The following is a 20,581-nucleotide window of genomic DNA, read 5'->3' as shown; positions in this document are numbered from 1 at the left end:
TAAAGAAAATATGTGTGCAATTCACTACTTTCTATGTTGTATGAGGCTGAAAGCAGAGAAAGCTGCTCTCAATGTCACATTTATACTTGAAAGCCATATTTATGTAATGATTCACACATCCCATATGCATGACTGTTATGGCTATTTAGAGTTCCAGGGATGTAGATTTATACTGCTTAAACATTTTTTATACTTGCTATTTCCTTTTGGATCATTTGCTAGCCTCAAGCCAAAGTTATTCAATCATGAAATGTTTAACACTGTAAATACATTTGGGCATAGGTGCCAGCTCTGTGAGATCTGTGGGTACCCCAGTGGCATATCTATAATGGGTGCAGTGTTTCTGTGTAGAGGGGCCCACACCGCACACCCTGCACCCAATACTTGCCTCTGTGGGCATTCAAAGGATGGAAAAATCAGAAGGAAATGGACACAATTTTTCCCGGCACATTACCTAGTGCTCACTGCGGGCGGGATGCTCTAAACCAGAAATGCTGTAAAGACCCTGTTATCTGCTCCAGGTATGCCTAAGTTGGGGTAGGTTATACAGGGTGGGGGGTTTTGGGGTAGGTTTGCTTTGGGAATCTATTTATTTTATTATTTTGGGTAGTTGGGCATATATCTTTATTCTAGGTTAACTTGGGCACTGCAAAATATAGTAATACCCCTTTCAGACAGAAAAAAAGACCCGGTAATTTCCCTGCTCTTGCCGTGTCGACACGGGTTTTTCTTCTGTCTGAAAGGGTCAACACGGGTCTAAAGTTCCGGGACTTCGACCCAGGTATTTACCTGGGTTTTTCCCGTGTCAGACACGTGTTTGCGGCTGTGTGAAAGGGTCCGACCCGTGTTTTTCTCCCGACTATTGAAAAATCATGCTGATTGGCTGTGCAGCATGGCGCTGCGTGATTGGCTGATCTTTACAGGTTCCCTGATTGGCTGAGCGCACGTGGCAGAGGCGTGCAGCGCAGCAGTAAATGGCCATGGCACACTGGAAAGATGAGGAGATCCGTGAGCTGCTCAGTGTCAGAGGGGAGGAAGAAATCCGAAAACAGATTACTGGCACAGTGAAGGACGCTGTAGTCTACACCAATATTGCCAAGGTCCTCACTTCAAGGGGCATTGTGCGTACCCAGCAGCAGGTGGTCAACAAACTAAAAGCTCTGCGCAGGTACTACAACAAAGTTTGTGACAACAACAGGAGGAAAAGTGGTGCTGGGAGGATGGAATGGGTTTACTTCGACCAATGTAACGAGGTCTTTGGCAATTCTGCCCTGGTGAACCCTGTTGCCATATCATCATCCAGTGCAGCTTCATCACGGAGCATAACTCCAGAATGCAGCCCATCTTGCCCACCTATAATGGAGTTGGAAGACACCATAGACAACAGCATCCCTGATCCTATTGCTGCCATGGAGGACACAATTGATCCATTAGAGGCTGAGGTTGAGGACAGTGGAGCCAGCACCATTACTCCATCTGGGACACCCACTCCTGCACAGACTGAGACCCCAACGTTGCGTCGCAACAGTAAGTTTTTCAAGTATTGTTTGTGTATCTATTTTAATAGATGTACAGGGGGCTATACGTATCAGCAGGCCTTTAATGCCCCACATGCTGGTACCTGTGGTTCTCCCAAGTATCAGCATGTGTTGCAGGCTTGCTGGGACCTGTAGTCCCACTGTAACACAGGTAACAACCCCACACCCACTACTACAGCACACGTGTGGTGTGCCCTGGAGAGGGGTATTGTGGGAACCAGTAGTAGTCTGTCTCTCTCTCTCTCTCTCTCTCTCTCTCTCTCTCTCTCTCTCTCTCTCTCTCTCTCTCTCTCTCTCTCTCTCTCTCTCTCTCTCTCTCTCTCTCTCTATATATATATATATATATATATATATATATATATATATATATATCTATATATACCTATATATACACTGGCATGCCGCTATTGGATTGTAATGATTTTTCCTTTATTTTTAGTATTTGATGTACCTGCAAGGAAGAAAAAAACGTCAAAGATGGAGCTTGCTACGCGCTCAATGTCAAGAATCCTGGTAGATCATCTCCGAGAGTCCGATCTTGAATTTCAAACTCAAGAGGATGCCCGACTGCAGCGCTTCTTTGACAACGAGAGACAGTTGCAAGATTCCTTTCTCACACAGTTGGTGGGTCTGCACGAACGCATAGCGCGTGAAAATCGAGATGCACAGATGACCTTCCTTACCAATATGGTGTCTACATTACAGAATCCGCACCCTTACAAGCTGTGTAGTCCGTACGCTGAGGGTGATTATTGTAATCCTCCACACAGAGGCCATACATTTATGCCTTCAAATTCAAGCCAAACTACTGTGCAGGGCCAAGGGCGTAGTTATACTGAAAACATGGGCAATAATTTTTCACATGCCACACAGCCAAGTAGGCCACATGCCAATTCCAGTCCACAGGAGACAGTGCATGATACTGTCAATGGCACAGGATATAGTAGGCAATATGGCAATGTGAAAAATTATGCTGATGATTCAGTGAATGCCAGTAATCATAACACTCCTGTTAGCACTGTAATCAGCACTGCCTACAGGCATTTGTAGTAATGTTGCTATATGGTTGTTCTTTTTCTCTTTTTTCTGGGCTCGTTCAATTTTTCTTGCTTAAAAAGTGGCACTTACAAGGCCCGTTAAATGCTGTGTTCCATTTTGATGTACACAGTACAGTATTATGGTTCTTTAGTTTATGAGCCTCAAAAAAGCTCATTTGGTTCTTCAGTTTGGAGCTGAATCAAAGTTCTCAAACTTTTTTTTTATTTAAATGTGTACAAATAGAGTATACTCTAGATATGTGGCTGAACATAATCTATAATGTGTACACAGTATGCCTTCTTCTTTATCTTTAAGGCAATAAAAAAATTCCCTGTTTGGGGCTTATATTTATATATTTATATTGTTTTTGGGGTGTACTAAGGGCTATTTCACACACTCCGACTCCTGTCGGATGGCGAAACCCCGCACGGCCAGGAAGCCGTGCCGCACACCAGAGTTAATAATGGGCACAGATGTGACCATTCACCCAGGCCGCCTGGTTTCAGCCGGATCCCATCATTGTAAACTGCTGTGTGCGGCACAGATTCCTGGCCGTGCGGGTTTTCACTGGCCGGCAGGAGCCAGAGTGTTTCGAATTGCCCTACAGCACAGGTCTTCAACCTGTGGCCCTCCAGATGTTGTGAAACTACATGTCCCACCATACATTGCCACATTTTTTCCTATAGTAGGATGGCAAAAAACTCAGGGCATGCGGGGACATGTAGTTCCACAACATCTGAAGGGCCACAGGTGGAAGACCTGTGCCTTACAGGTACCAAAAATTGCAAATACAAGTGTTTATCTATATATACAGTGCCGGATGAAAATGTGTGGCTGCTGGACAGTCAAACTGGTGTGTGTCTCCCCTATACAATACCGGCTTGGATGGCAGCACAACCTATTCACCCACCACTGATAGAAGACCTATGCTAAATACTTATTCTACCTCGTGTTGCAATAGTTCAATGTTGTTTCAGTGTTGAAAGGGTATTTATGACCACTAAAGATATATTTGAAAACATTTTATATTTAAAAGTGAACTAACAAGCATAAAACATATTTTGTGAAAAATAAAACAAGTTCTTTCAAACATCCAACCAATGTGTCCTTCTATCTACTGTGTCATACTCTGTAAGTTAATAGTGAGGGTGTTACGGATAACCTCAGCAGTGGAACAACTTGTCTCACCCTCGTACCCTGCTGATTCGACAGGGGTATCAGCCAGGTCATAGTCCTCCACATTCCACTCAGGTAAAAAGTTCTCTTTCTGTAGCTCACACACATTGTGCAGAATGCAGCAAGCTGCCACCACATCTGGAACCAGGGTAATGGCAATGTCATTCCTCTTCAGTAGACACCGCCATCGCCCCTTTAGTCTTCCAAAGGCGTTTTCCACCACCATTCGAGCCGAGCTCAGAGTGTGGGTGTAGTGGACTTGGTCAGGAGACAGTGGGGTATGTTGCGTGAAGCCCTTCATAAGCCAACGCCTCAAAGGGTATGCCGCATCTCCAATAATATGGACTGGGATCTCCACTCCGGATACAAACTTTGACCACTGTAACGGTATAAAAAAAAAATTAGAATTGTATAGGTGGCAAGTGTAGTGGTTAAAGAGCACATTTTTAAAAATAGACAAAGTTACCTCTCTAGGGAACAACCAGCCACCTCTCTTCTCCTCTGCGATCTGGAACAAGTCCGAATTGGCAAGTACCCGTGAGTCATGAGCACGACCAGGCCAGCCAATGTAGACATCTGTGAAACTGAACAGAAAATGTATTTGTGTTTAACAATATACAGTGCAGCCCAATCATATCACTAATGTAAATACTGCATACTGTACTACTTACCAATACTTATGGTCCACCACAGCCTGCAATATGATGGAGTGCCAACCTTTACGGTTATGGTAATCTGCTGGGTTATCTGGGGGTGCAATAATGGGTATGTGTGTCCCATCGATGGCTCCAGCACACTGCGGATAGCCTCTTCGCAGAAAACCTGTTATGGTCTCATCCAGTCGGTCGCCTTGTGGTAAGCAGATGAAACGCTTGTAAAGGCTCTCCAACAATGCCTGTGTCACTTCCCGCACTAGAACACACACCGTAGAAATGCCCACACCAAACAGACATGAGATGGTACGGTATTCCCCTGGTGTTGCGTACCACCACAACACAATCCCCAGTCTCCTGCATGGCTCAATGGTTTTCCGATAATTGGTGCATCCCCTTGTAAGTGCCGGGGTGACCAGTTCCAGCAGGTAGTAGAAGGTGGCTCGTGACATCCGGAAATGTGCCAGCCACTGCTCAGGTGCAAAAGCTTCCACAGTCTCCCAGAAAGCTTCTCCATGCCTGCGGTCTCTGGCCCACAACGACCGGTTTGAGGCACTTGTAGACTTCAGGATAGAGGTAACACTGGACAAAATCAGGGCTCTCCTCCGGTGCAAATACCTGCGTCGAGTGGAAGCCCTCTCCACCAAAAATTGTGCCTTCCTCCTCCTGGCATAACACTGTGCCAGGTAGCACAGTGTAAGCATCTGCATAATGCTCTGATTTGCTGTAAGCAGCAAAACACACAGAGCACTCATGACCTCCAGGTTCTGCAACTTGTCAGCCATGTTTAATGCAATGCAGTGACCAGACACCTCCCACTTTTCATGATCTCATCTCTGTGTGCCTTTAAAACTGTCCTTTTCTTATGACACACAGAGTTTTGCAGGAAAAATCCGGCTTCTGTGTGAAAGGGGTCGACACGGGAAATACCCGGGTTTTTGCTCCTGTGTGAAAGGGGGTCAGCCCCTTGCTGCCTAGTTGTACACGGGTTTTTGTATCCGGGAAATACCTGGGTTTTTGGGATTTTTCTGTCTGAAAGGGGTATAAGCGATTCCTACTAAATGAGAGGATGATGTCTACCCCAGTTTGCAATTAATATTTCACTATATGTTCGATATTGCTCATGTCTAGTTATGTCTGAATGGCGCCATCAGGGAATGAAGTACCATAATTGCTTTCTGGAATTATTCTGTATCCATGTTATATACAAACTTTGCTCACTTAAATACGATCGCATATTTATGCTGTATTTCCTCCTGACTGTCTTGCAATTTTATGTTGTTGCCCTAACTACCCTCCTATATATAGGAGGGTTTTAGTTTTTTTGTAGTTTTTGTTCTATAAAAAAAATCTCAATAAAAATTATTTAATTTAAAAAAAAATCCCTGTTATCTGAGTTTTTACCGCATTTCTGTATTCTCTATTGCCCCTCCGCAGCGTCAGAGCTGCGGAGAGAATCACCAGCAGAAGCTGGCGATTACCTGCAGAAGCCTATGGGTTTCTTACCATGGCGCTGTGTGAGGGATCCATCACGGATCCCTCCCAGCATGTCTCACAGCCATCGCCATCATTCTGCGCATGCGCAGATGGACTCCTGGGTCTCACACTCGGAAGTCCAGCGCCAGAGCTGCATTGCAAGGGACAGCTCTTATCGAAAGAGCTGTCCCTTGTGTTTATAATCGCATATGTTAGAGCATATACAATTATTAACAATGTGAAGCCTGGCGAAGAGGGGGGGCAATAAATGTTAGAGAATCCCGCCTTTCGCTGCCACTGCTTGCTAGGTGAGGGCATTGGCAAGTGCATAAACATTGTGGACAACTGGGGATGTCACTAGCAACCCGCAGGAATGGACATTGCTCAGGCAGAACGGACAGTGTAATAGTTAGCATTACTGCCTCACAGCACTGAGCTCATGGGTTCGATTTCCACCATGGCCCTAACTGTGTGGAGTTTGTATGTTCTTCCCGTGCTTGTGTGGGTTTACTCCGGGTACTCCAGTTTCCTCCATCAATCCAAAAATATACTGGTAGGCTAATTTGCTCCCAACAAAATTAACCCTAGAATGAATGTATGTGTGTACATGTGGTAGGGAATATAGATTGTAAGCTCCACTGGGGCAGGGACTGATGTGAATGTTCAAAATGCGCACTGAGGAATATGTATGAGCTATATAAATAATAATAATCTATTGGTTACACACTAGTTGATAAAACAAATGTTCTCCTTAATAAAGGCCTCAGAGGAGGTCGAAACACGTTGGAGGGAGCCAGGAAGAATACAGAATAAGAGCGGACATTGTAAGACCTTGAAGGTGGGAGGAGAGTTACCAGGACTCACGCTAACCTAGTACTCATGCGTGTTTAGGAACTGCTCACTTCACAGTTCTCCTATACCTGTAGTTCTGTTAATTGTCCATCCTTTCTCTATACTTGCCTAGCTGATTTTGTCTAAAGTTTTATACGATTTAAATGTTATTACACTATCTTGGCAATATCTTTCTATTTCTCATCACTGGGGGGTAACTAGGGGGTAGGGTGCATCTGCAGAAATGCGCCTGCGCATGCGTAGATGCACATCAACCTATTTTCCATACCGCCACTTCAACATTTCTACTTAGACCACTGAGCACAAGTATATACACTTTTTACAGTTCACGTTCACTTGGGGCAAGCTGTAATGATGTACAATTGCATACACCATAAATACTTGCATCTTTTATTGTGTACAGTTCAGGTGCAAATACAGCCAGCTATGTATGAGCCTTAAAATTGTTACCTTTTTTTTTATATATAGATTCAATTTTTATTGAGAATTTCAATACAGTATAAACACATTAATGAAAGCAGATATATTATAAAACATAAGGGGAAAGTTGATGAGAATAGGGGAAGGGAGGGTTGGGGGAACACACCAAGCAGTTGTAATCGTTGGTTGTATGGATAGAGATAGGCAACTCATATCAGATCAGTTATATGCTGCAAAGGAAACAGACTTCGCAATAGGGTTCACCGAACAAGAGGGATCTCCAACTTTGGAACAAAATTGTTACCTTTAAAGTAAATCAAACTATTCAAAAGTCGGACTCCACCAAGTCAGCAAAGGCCAGCCGCCCCAAGGCACCACAATCGTAAGAGGCTATGGTGTTAGAATGTGCTAATAAGAAGTGTTACATAGGTGAGAGGTATTCATTAGAATGCAAAAAAAGTGTTAAATTAGTAAAAAACACAAATTGGTTAAGGTACTATAAAAGCGCCAAATTAAGTGTTCCATGTGATGCCCAAAAGCAGCCCGGCAACACTAACTCAAGGGTCCCACACCCCAAACTCATTCCTAAAACTGACAAATTGAATTTATTTATTCAGAACAGTCATGGCACCTTTCCGAACATGCAGTGTGTAAATGCTCAATACAAAAATGGCTGAAGCCATTGCAACTGCATATAGGATTGCCTCTCAAACAGTCGCAACACACCCACCTTTTACCACAGGCGGTCCCGTGCTGTCATTCACATTGCAAATAAATCCTCATTACGAGCGCCATCACAAGTCTAAAGCAACACATGCGCAGTGGCAAAAAAATGTTTCCACTGCATACATAATCAACATTGCCTACATCGCTGGATCTGGTCATGTTTTCCAGCGTGGTTAAGGTTTGTTATCAGTAGCACAAAGGGTTAATTTAATTCTTTCTATGTTTCCAGGGGTTTTCTGCAACATACGGTAATGAGGGTGTTAATTATTTAATACTAAATATAGTTCAATTCCTCTAAGATAACAAAGGTACGTTAGAATATGCCTCATTAGAGGGCCAATAGGGAGAAGGCGAACAGATGCTGGAAAGCATTACCCACAGTCCTACGCCTCCCTATGTACTGTACCTCTGGATGTTACTCATCAGCTGGGTGTATGGAATCTCTGCCTGCATCAAAACAAGTAGGAGTGGTATCACTGTGTGGGCAGTGTAGTAAGCAGCTCAGTTACTAATGTTTACCTTATAGTGATTATTACAGAGTTGAATCACCGGTTGTAAGTTATTTAAGAGCTTTGGAGGTTACAGTGACTCAGACTAGAGTCATTAGCCCGGGGAACATTTGTGAATGAAATAGAATAAAAAACACTGGACATTTTATAGGCATGATGCGTACCGTATGTATGCTTCTGCTTACAGAAACAGTGTGCCAGGTACTTTTATATTAGTAATAGGATTAAAAATCATTATGTGAGATCTGAAAGACATCACAGGAAAAAGGAAAACTCCCTACTCTATTTTCCAAATGTCATTTCATTTACTATGCCTCATCGCTGCATATATCCTGTTTTTCTGGCTTTCACATGTCAAACTTTACAAATTGAGGGGAGAGAAAAAAAATCACTGATTTGATCGATATGTAAAGAATTTTATACTTTCATATATTAATACAGGTATGATGCTTTAAATAATTATTACTGCAAAGTAACTTGTGAGTTTTACTCTGTATAGTAGATCAGAAAACAATAGGTAACATCTGTGGAAGCTGTGGGTGGGCATGAATCAGGATGGGCGCAACTGGCAAAAAAATGACATGCTCCAAGATCAGTTGCATCAAGCCCTCATTCATTTATGTTTGCAAACAGCTATATATTGGAAACTGTAATGGTGTAGCATATATCACACGGGGTGAGATGCAGCAATCATCACAATTTGCTTGTGATCCATCCCACCACTCTCTGCATGCCTATCAGCATCTATTAACGGCGTATGCATGAAGATTTTAGCAAAGGACGGCTCTTGTGGTAAGTGCTGTCCTTTGTGATGATAGAACTGTCAGGTTTAGGACGCGTGCGCCACAGAGGATGATGGGAGGGATCCGTTAAATCCCTCACAGCAGGGAGTCACGATAGAAGCCCATAGGTTTCTATAACAGAACACTGATCTGAAGATGGAGTTGCCCGCAGCACCCAATCTCCGATCATATTCCATGCTTGGTGGATATGCGGAGAACTGCCAAACATCCGAAAACTGCATTTTCCAAGGTTTGCCCACTTTTTAGACATTGCTGCATCTTGCCCAGGGAAATATGCTAATTGGTTGCTATGGGCAACTTCTACACTAGTCCTCTTTAGAAGTTTTAAAACATCCCCAACATTAAGGGCTGACTGCAGGAGCACCCCCTAGCATTTAATCTCCTTCAACACAAAAAACACATTGGCGATATGGTTGTGCATACATCCAATGTACTGTTGGAATACGTGAGCTGGCTGTGTTAGCAGCAATTTATTTATAGCAACAAAATGTGACATGCAGTTTATGTCATATTTTGCTTTAACATTTTAAGAGGAAAATCATAGTTTATTCCCTTGCTGTGAAATAATACTGCAGATGTCAGTGATCTATTTTGCAGAACACACAAATATCAGATTTATGATTCAGATTATATCAACCAGATTAGAGAAAAACTTGTTAAAGCTTTTTATGTGATTGATTAGTAGAAAGTGTATACATAAGTGTCACAGTCTGACATTTGCCATGCATCATCACATCTGGTGCTTTAATAACTATTGTGTAAGAAAAAGTGTATTTATTATTGGACAAAAATATGCGGGGCTTTGACTGTTTTTTTTTTTTTTATACGTGTTTTGGTCTTAGCATGTAATCATGCTCGCTCTCATTTAGTAAGTATGCTTTGGTATTGGAATTGAAAACATTTCCCATTGCCTTTTGGGAGAATGACACATTGGTTCAAAAAGCTGTACTTCTGTTAAGTGCCATTTAGGGCCCTGATAATACAGCTCTTTTCTAGTAATGAGATTCCCAGACATCTCTGGGCTTAACTCACACATCTCTTTTAAGTAAAAAAAAAAGAAAAAAAGACGACTTCCTTTTTACGAATGGTGCAGCAAGTTTACCCTTTTGGACCTGGCTCAGGAGATATTTTTGTAAACACAAAAGGACTTTCATGGTAATTGGCCATATGTGCTCCTGCATTGCTTGTTCAACATAGACCATGTATATATTTGCTGAAAAAGGTCGACATTAATTTTTCATGTTTATTTCTAGAGGTGGTTTTTCCATACTTTACTATCCAAGTCCACATAGAGGCCCTTATTCAGATCTGATTGCAGTACACATTTGTTTGGAAAATGGGCAAAACCATGTGCACTGCAGGTGGGGCAGATGTAACATGTGCAGAGAGAGTTAAATTTGGGTGGGATGTGTTGACACTGAAATCTAAATTGCAGTACAAAAAGAATGCAGCCAGTATTTACCCTGTACAGAAACAAAATAACTCACACAAATCTAACTCTCTCTGCACATGTTAAATCTGAATAAAGGCCAGAGTGAGAATATAATAGTGTGCCGAGAATACCAATTTACTGTACGAGACAACCTCAGTCAGACCTTTCTTCAGCAGGTAGCACATTGGTTCATAAACGTTTTACACTTTCATTGTATGTACAGTTTCTGTTTACTTATAGAGCTTATGAGAAACATTTACTTATAGAGCAGTGGTGTCAAACTCATGGCCCTCCAGCTGTTGTGGAACTACACATCCCAGCATGCTCTGCCAGTTTTAGCAATCTATTATATAACATCTGTGGCAGGGCATGCTGTGATGTGTAGTTCCACAATGGCTGGAGGGCCATGAGTCTGACACCACTGTAATAGAGCAATGAGTAGAGTTTATGAGAAACATTGTTTTCCCTTCATCCTCTGTTAATGGAATTATATTTAAGATATTACAGTAATATAATTGTACCAATATTGTTCAATATATTGTATCTCAACAATCCTCGGTACTTATGTAGTATCTGGGCTGCCGATTTTTTGATTGTATGCCTTAAGTTAAGGCATACAATCAGATGCGATGCGATGCGATATCGCATCGCATCGCATCGCATCCGATATCGGATGCGATGACCCGATTTTTCCATAGGAATCAATGTTAAAATGATTCCTATGGAAAAATGGGTCCTTTTCATACCCCTACTATCCAAGTGGGCATGGAGTTGGATATAAACCTGTGGCGAGCGTAGCGAGCCACCGAGCCCGAAGCGTGGCGAGCGAAGCGAGCCCCGCGAGGGGACGGTATTCGTCCCCTCGCGGGGCTCGCTTCGCTCGCCACGCTTCGGGCTCGGTGGCTCGCTACGCTCGCCACAGGTTTATATCCAACTCCATGCCCACTTGGATAGTAGGGGTATGAAAAGGACCCATTTTTCCAATTGAATTCCATGTTAAAATGGACTCAGTCCATTTTAACATTGATTCCTATGGAAAAATCGGGTCATCGCATCGCATCGCATCGCATCGAATCGCATGGTCGCATGCGATGCGATGCGATCTCCCGATCCGACCCGATTTAGAAATCGGCAGCCCAGATACTACATAAGTACCCAATCCTCTTGGTTATTATGGACAACATAGGAACAGAATAGCAGGTGCACAATACACCATTTACATTTTCATATGTAATAATATATGAGGTTCTTGGCGTAGTATTGGCCAATAGTGTGAGCCTGCCTACCACTCGTCAAGGTGACCTCATCAGACAGGTCCCTAACATTATAGGGGTTCACCCCTGGGGTGCAGGGCACCCCCAAACTGCCCCATCCAGACCACCCCAGGGCACCACACAAATAAAACTCTATCTTTTTATATCTTTTTATGTGTGTGGTGCCCTGGGGTGGTCTGGATGGGGCAGTTTGGGGGTGCCCTGCACCCCAGGGGTGAACCCCTATATTATTAGCGGGACCTGTCTGATGAGGTCACCTTGATGAGTGGTAGGCAGGCTCACACTATTGATTAATACTATGCCAAGAAGCTCACATATTATATATATAAAAACGCACATGGTGTATGGTGCAACTGCTATTATGTTGTAATACTAAGGGTGAGATTTAATACTACGAGAGATTCAGAAAGTGAGAGATTTGTTGAGAAATCTCTAGGTTTTTTAAAGCGGCAATCATTTACACGGCAAAATCAAACTGGTTTTGCAGTGTAAATGATTGCCACTTTAAAAAAACTGGAGATTTCTTACCAAATCTCTCACTTTCTGAATCTCTCATCCTATTAAATCTCACCCTAAGTCTCAGTTAGTAAATAAGCAGTGTGTTGTTGATACAAAATAAATACAATTAAATTGTGTTTATTTTGTATCAACAACACACTGCTTTACTATCACTCTGCACCATTACAGCACATCAGAGATAGGGTATTGAGCGCTGTTTCCCACAACAAACCATTGCTATTTCACCAATCAGGGAAAACAGCCCTGAGAAACCAGCAGCACTACCCGAAGCTTATATAGAAACATAATAACACACTCGGTGCGCAAGTAATCACCAAATTTCCTAAAAGTCTCAGGTAGCGCATCCTATTATTAGTAGCTAGGGTGTGCAGTCCAGGCCCCCTCCTCCTGAGATTGTTATGGAGTTAGCAATGAAAGTTTTTACGGCTTTAATTTGTATTCACAATAAACATGTAATTCCCTATTGTATAGTCTTTATGGGACAATTTGCACTACCAAATGGCACACACACACATTTTAGCTTTCTGCAATTTGTGCCCAAAAGGAAACCCATCTAAATGCAGGTATCTGATACATAATGAATCCAGCCCACTGCGGGACAAACAATAATTTATTCCTCCTCATAGTAGCGCAGTGTTATTATAATCTATTCCTCCTCTTAGTAGTGCAGGGTTATTATAATTTATTCCTCCTCATAGTAGTGTGGTGTTATTGTATTTGCTTATACTAGGGCACAACCTGACATGAGCTCATTGAAGCATGGGGTGGACTTTCATAACTTGATTTAAATACTTACCTTCAACCTCAATTTCATTTAAAATATATACTATAATTGTCTGTAATTTTATTGGGAGCAAGGTGTTTCTGTACAGCATGAATTTCCAGACATAGAATGAGCAATGTTTTGACATTGTGGCCGAATGTTGCTCCATCGTATCCCACAGTGCTCAGTTGTACTTATATGCTTATATACTGATATATACTGATATTTAGCCCACACAAAATAAGATTCCACATTAGTTACCACCTTTGGATTTAACTCTCCCTATAACAAAGTTAATTAATTGATACAACCTTGTCTAGAGGTGAAACAATGCACAATGGGACACCACACCTTCAGGGGTCAAGGTCATTTAATTGTTTACAGTTTCTTATATAGCGCAGCAGTTTCCGTTGCACTTTACAATAGTAGACAGTGATAAAACAAACTGGGTAACAACAGACAGACTTGGAGGTAGAAGGGCCCTGCTGCAAGCTTACAATCTATAGGGATATAGTAGGGAAACACAAGGACAGGCATCAGTAATAGCATAGCAGTCCCACCAAGTTGCAAGTACAGAAGGGACGATATATAATACATAAGTGCCTCAGAGGGTTATGCGTGTAGAACTTAAATATTATAGACTTGCCTGAAGAGGTGAATTTTCAAGGAACGCTTGAAAGTTCGGAGGCTAGTGGAGAGTCTTATTTTGCGTGGAAGGGCAGCCCGATGAAAGTCCTGTAATAGTGAATGGGAGCTAGTGATCCGTGCAGAAGAGACGCAGATCTTGTGCAGAGCGGAGTGGTCGAGATGGGAGATATTTTGTGATAAGTAAGGAGATATATGCTGGGGCAGTATGGTTAATAGCTTTATATGTGAGTAGAAGTATTTTATATTGAATATGGTAAAATACAGGCAACCAATGGAGGGACTGACAGAGTGGATCAGCAGACAATGAGCGTCTTGCAAGGAAGATCACCCTAGCAGCATCATTCAGGTAATAAAAGTTTGTTTTGATGAGCTCCAGTGTTGGAACTTGTTGGTGGTGAGCCCTGATGTCAAAATAGAATTTGGGCCCCACTCCTCCACCCCAACCCAAGTCCAGGGGCAGCATTGGTCCCCTTAGTCCTCAGGGGTCCTGGTGCACTGCACCTGCTGCAGCAATGGTAGTTTTGCCTCTGATGGGCTCACAGCCCTTTGTTCTTACAATACAGTAGATTCCCTATCACACAAGCAAGGTTCTTTAATTGCCTGCAGAAAGGCTAGGGTGTATAACTCATTGGGTCGACCCTAACTAGGTCGCCAGTCAATTGTTGGCCACAAATGGTTGACATGGCATAGGTCAACTAGGTGAAAAGGTTGATGGGGTCTTTAGGTTGGAATAGAAAAGATAGACATATGAAAAAGTCGACAGGTGCAAAAAATAGGAATTTGGTACTCACCGATAATGCCGTTTCTCCTAATCCACAGGGAACACTGCCTTTAAACCATGGGGATTGGGATGTGGTCTGGAGGAGCTGGCACTTTAAGAAAATTTGACCCGCGGCTGGCTACTTCCCCTCCAGACTGCAGTCTTAGGAAAAAACTGTGTCCGAGAGGAAAGGAAACCAGGATACCTCTGGGAGGAACTTAACCAGACAGAAAAAGCAAAGTTAATAACTTAAAGAAATAAACCATCACCAGTGAAACCATGGGTGAAATGTAATAGAATGAGAGATTCAGAAAGTGAGAGATTTGGTAAGAAATCTCCAGTTTTTTTAAAGTGGCAATCATTTACACAGCAAAACCAGTGTGATTTTTGCTGTGTCAATGATTGCCACTTTAAAAAAACTGGAGATTTCTTACCAAATCTCTCACTTTCTGAATCTCTCATCCTATTACATTTCACCCCTCATGTTTTTATTCACACTTATGGTAACCAAAAACAAAAATATATTACATAGGAGCGTTGGGAGGGTGCGCAGTGTCCCCTGTGGATTAGGAGAAACTGAATTATCGGTCAGTATCAAATTCCTATTTTCTCCCATCCAGCAGGGGACACTGCCTTTAAACCATGGGGATATACCAAAGTTACCCCTATGGGAGGGTCAGCGCTACTCTCCTTGTAATACGACCTGGCCAAAACTGGCTTGTGGCCTATGAAAAGTATCAAATTTGTAGAATTTGACAAACGTATTTGTTCCTGACCAAGTGGCCGCCCGACACACCTGGGACAAAGATACCCCTCTGGCAGCTGCCCATGAGGTGCCCACTAAATGGGTGGAATGGACTGTCAGAACTGCTGTAACAGGACGTGAAGAAGAAAGATAGGCTTCACATATTGTCATACAAATCCAGCGAGCTAATGTCGCCTTAGACGCTGGAAAACCTCTTTTTCCGGCATCATACAGGATAAACAAGGAATCTGGTTTTCTGATAGACTCAGTTAGATTAACGTAAATACGTAAAGCTTGAACCACATCAAGGGATGATAAATCTCCTGACAAAACTGGAACCACAATAGGCTCATTTATATGAAATGCCGACACCACTTTCGGCTCTGTCCAAATGAAAAATGAGAAATGGCAAATGACAGTACAAGGCACTGAGGTCCGAGACTCGGCGGGCCAAAGCCAATGCCAACAACATAAGCGTTTTCCAAGATAGGTAACGCAAATCGACTGTTTCCAATGACTCAAAACGACAGGACTGTAAAAAATGTAGAACTAAGGGCAGGTCCCAAGGTTCTGCCGGAGCCATAAAGGGTGGCCTTAATCGAAGAACCCCTTTCAAAAAGGTTTGAACCTGTGGGATTAGGGCTAACCTTCTGTGAAAGAACACTGACAAGGCTGAAATTTGGACCTTCAATGTGCTTAGACTTAATCCCTTTGTGAAACCGGATTGTAGAAAACGAAGAAGACGAGCCAAAGAAAAAAATGACTTTGGCAACTGACGGCTTTCACACCATATGATATACGTCTTCCAGATCCGTATATAGTGAGCTGATGTGACCTCCTTCCTCGCTCTAACCATGGTAGGGATAGCCACATGTGGAATACCGCATCTTTTTAACAATTCGGCTTCAACAGCCATGCTGTCAAATGAAGACGAGGTAAGTCTGGGTAAATGCACGGTCCTTGGAGAAGAATATCTCCCCTGAGTGGCAATCTCCATGGATTGTCCACTATCAAGCATTTGAGGTCCGTGTACCAAGACCTCCTCGGCCAATCTGGAGTGATCAGGATCACCATGGCTGATTCTCTCTTAATTTTCTTGAGAATCCGAGGAAGGAGTGGAAATGGTGGGAAGGCATACACTAGACTGAACCCCCACTGAACGGACAAAATATCTGTCGCAGCTGCCGCTGGGTCTCTTGATCTTGCAACGTATAGGGGGAGCTTGTTGTTCCTTTTGGATGCCATCAAGTCCACTTGAGGCATGCCCCACCTGAGTGTCAACTGGTGGAATACTTCTGGATTCAGAGCCCACTCCCCTGGGTGGAGGTCCTGTCGACTCAAGTAGTCTGCCTCCCAATTGTCTACCCCAGGCAGAAACACTGCTGACAGACTCAGTGCATTGTGCTCTGCCCAGAGAAAAATCGGACGAACCTCTCTCATTGCAGCCCGACTCTTCATGCCCCCTTGCCTGTTGAGATATGCCACTGTGGTGGCATTGTCCAACTGCACCTGAATTGCTCTCCCTTGAAGTAGGTGAGAGGCTTGACATAATACAAACCGAATGGCTCTTATCTCGAGGAGATTGATATGAAGCTGAGACTCTTGTCGGGACCACCGACACTGAGATGACTGGCCCTGAGTCACTGCTCCCCAACCTCGAGTGCTATCATCGGTCATCACTAATGTCCAGTCTAGGATACCAAATGGACGACCCTTCAAAAGATGGTCCATGCAAAGCCACCACAGCAGAGAGATTCTTGTTTGGGGTTTCAGAAATATGCGTTTCCGCACAGTGGCGTAACTATAAATTTTGCTCCCCCCAGCCAGAAAAGTTTCTGGCGCCCCCCCCCCCCCCCCATAATGCCCCTTTCTCTATACACCACACTCTGTTATGCCCTCTACACTATACACCACACACATAATGCCCCTTTCTCTATACGCCACACACCGCAATGCCCTCTACACTATACACCACACACGTAATGCCCCTTACACTGTACACCGCACACTGTAATGCCCCTTACACTATACACTGCACACATAATGCCACTTACACTATACTCCACACATTGTAATGCACCCTAGACTATACGCCACGTGCTGTAATGCAGCATATATGTATATATATATATATATATATATACAGAGGAATCACAGATTACTCACCAAATATGATGGCTCTGCGTGCATGAGGGGAGGGTAAGGACTCAATGGCACCCTATGCGTGGAACCAGGAGCAGGGGTGAAGGAGTACAATGTCTAGGGGAGCAGCCAGCACTGATTATACTGCTCTCTGGCCTCCTGTGTGTGGCCTAGCAGCAATGGCAGGGAGGAGAAGAGGGTTTGCAGATAATGCTGCTGGAGCCAGGAACAGTAATGCAGGACTCCAGCAGCGGCGGGACTGTGAGCCGAGGGCACCCCTCATGGGCGTCTGGCAGGGAGACAACAGCGGAGACAGCGGGACTGCAGTGCCGGCAGCAGGACTTGGAGCCGGGCGCACCCCACATAGGCGCCAGGCAGGGGGACTCCAGCGGCATCAGGACTGGGAGCTGGGCGCACACCACATGGGCGTCTGGCAGGGAGACGACAGCAGAGACAGTGGGACTTCAGTGCCAGCAGCGGGACTCCGATGGCTGCAGGACTTGGAGCCAGGATCACCCCACATAGGTGCCGGGCAGGGGGACTCCAGCGTCTGCAGGACTAGGGAGCCGGGCGAACCCACATAGGCGCCGGGCAAGGAGGAATCCAGCGGAGGCAGCGGGACTCCACCGGCGGCAGAAGTGAGAGCCGGGCGCACCAGCCACCAGGTTAGAGGAAGAGATTTAGGGAGGGACTTCCCTGCACAGCCACAGACAAGTGTGGGACGGCTTGCGCTCCCCTCAAAACATGCTGACGCTGGCTCCCCCAAGCCACCGCGGGGGCTGCGGCAGCTTAGTTACGCCACTGTTTCCGCATTTGAAGGTGAGACCCCGACCATTGGGAAAGGATATCCAATTGAAAAGTCCTGGATCGGAACCTCCCATACTGAAGGGCCTCGAAAGTGGCTTCCATCTTCCCCAGTAACCTTATACAGAGGTGATCTGTGAGTAGTTTTGCGTCCAACACCTGTCTCACCAAGGATTGGAGGGACGAAATCTTGCCCGAAGGAAGAAATATTCGCTGTTGGACCGTATCGAACAGAAGTCCTAGGAACAAGAGCCTCTGGGAAGGCTGTAATTGGGATTTTGGATAATTGATTATACAGCCATGTTGGATCAGGAATTGATATGTACGGTAAGCATCTGCCACCAACCTGTCCATGGATGGGGCTTTTAGAAGGAGATCATCCAAATATGGGATGATGGTGATCCCTAGTTGACGCAAGGCTGCCACCATGCACACCATTATTTTGGTAAAAATTTGAGGTGCCAATGACAGACCAAAAGGAAGTGCTCGGAATTGAAAATGGTTCCTTTGTATTGTGAACCCAAGAAATTGCTGATGCAGTTCCCAAATGGGAACATGAAGATACGCATCTCGTATGTCTAGAGACATAAGAAATTCCCCTGGTTCGAGTCCTGCTACTACTGAACGCACCGACTCCATCTTGAATTTCCAGTAAACAATAAAGAGATTTAGGGCCTCATTCAGATCACTTCGGTACTGCGTGCATTCGCACACAGTACCGATGTTGCATGTCTGCGCATGCGCAGGCGGGTATCTGCGCATGTGCAGGTGTGTGGTGCGTGCACCCACGGTGACCTTTCGGTTCGCCGGGTGCATGCACCCATGGCGGCGTGGGGGGGCGGAGATGGGCGGGGGCGCCGGGCTGCCCCATTACCATATGGGAATGCCCAGCGTTCCATGGGCAATCCCATGAGAACGCTGGGCGTTCTCATGGTAATGAGGCAGTGACGCGGGTGTGGGGGGCGGGTAGCTGACATCACCCAATGTCAGCTGCCCACCTATATCCACGCCAGCGTGCACGCAAATGTAAGTAACTGAAAAGCAGTTATATATGCGTGCACGCTAAACATCATTTGATGGTCGATGACCATCAAAAGATGTGGGTGGTTACTCAAGCCATGGGAATGGATGTTTATGCAAAACATCCATTCGCAGCTGTTCGGGCGAAGCCGCACTTTGAGGGGGCGGCGGTCGCCGGGCGGGGTTTGGTGGACTCGCAAGGCTGTGAATTCGCAGCCTTGCGAATCAACCTGAATAACCCCCTTAATTTCTTGAGATTCAGGATTGGACGAAATGTGCCATTTGGTTTTGGCACCAAAAAAAGATTTGAATAAAATCCTTTTCCTTTTTGTTCCACCGGAACTGTTACAATTACTCTCGATTGTAACAATTTTTGTATCGCTGACTGATTGAAAGTTGAACATTGATACACAGATACTGACCGACTGACACTGACACACTGAAGCAGACAAACCGACGCTGACACACAAACACAAATTGAAACACAGATGCTGACACAGATGCTGATGATAGAGCACTGACATGCAGAATGACGCTGACACACAGATGGAAATTGACACAGACTGACACCGGCACATGGACACATTGACACCATGGGAAGGGTGTGATGGTGCAGATGTCAGGGATTGGGTTGGGGGCTGATGCTGCTAATGAAAAAGGGCAGGGGGGACTGATGGGGGAGGGTGGTCTGATGCAAGTGATGACAGAGATGGAGACTCTTATGGGGGAGTGGGTGCCGGTCATAGGGGTGCTTTTGCAGGGGAGTGGGGTGCCGCGATTGTGTCCCACAATGACAGGGAAACCACGATCATGGGAGTGGAGGGGTTCCGTGATTGTGGGTGTGGGGTGAGAAGTGTGGGAGTGTTGCAATCAGTGGTGGCTCATAGCTATGTGGAGAAGGGGGGCTGCTGTAATGCTGCTCCCCAATGCCACCGCTGCTAGTCCCCAGCACTGCTGCTGGGGCCTGCTGGTCCCTGCTACTGGTCCTGACCCCCGTCACGGTCACGTGACCAGCGCATGCACAGTAACTTCTTTGATACTGTGCATGCGCTGGCCCCCAGTCTCCATGGGCTGCTTCAGGAGCAGTCCATAGAAGCATTTTCATGGTCCCGGGTCTGGCGCATGTACAGTAGGGTCCTGGGTACTGCACATGTGCAGAACCCGTTTTTATGGGCTGCCACTGCAGCAGCCCATAGAGGCATCTAAGAGGGAGGGGACACCTCCCAATGGGACTGCCTTGAGTGACTAGCAGGCTGGACTTCCAATAAGAAGCCACTGCTGGT

At 44.8% G+C, this 20,581-nt stretch overlaps 1 protein-coding gene across 1 annotated transcript; it reads left to right on the top strand.

The window, feature by feature from the left end:
* The first annotated feature begins 673 nt into the window (after positions 1 to 673).
* Positions 674 to 3,573, top strand: LOC146072975 (uncharacterized). The gene is made up of 3 exons (XM_083180145.1): positions 674 to 1,527; positions 1,978 to 2,481; positions 3,554 to 3,573. The coding sequence occupies exons 1-3, from the start codon at positions 975 to 977 to the stop codon at positions 3,571 to 3,573; spliced, it is 1,077 nt and encodes a 358-aa protein (XP_083036271.1). The 5' UTR covers positions 674 to 974.
* Positions 3,574 to 20,581: the final 17,008 nt, after the last annotated feature.

This window comes from Crinia signifera, chromosome 4 (assembly GCF_055691185.1).
Source record: "Crinia signifera chromosome 4, ASM5569118v1, whole genome shotgun sequence".
Lineage (NCBI taxonomy): Eukaryota > Metazoa > Chordata > Amphibia > Anura > Myobatrachidae > Crinia > Crinia signifera.
The sequence above is the reverse complement of the archived record's forward strand: the minus strand, read 5'-3'. Positions and strand labels throughout refer to the sequence as shown.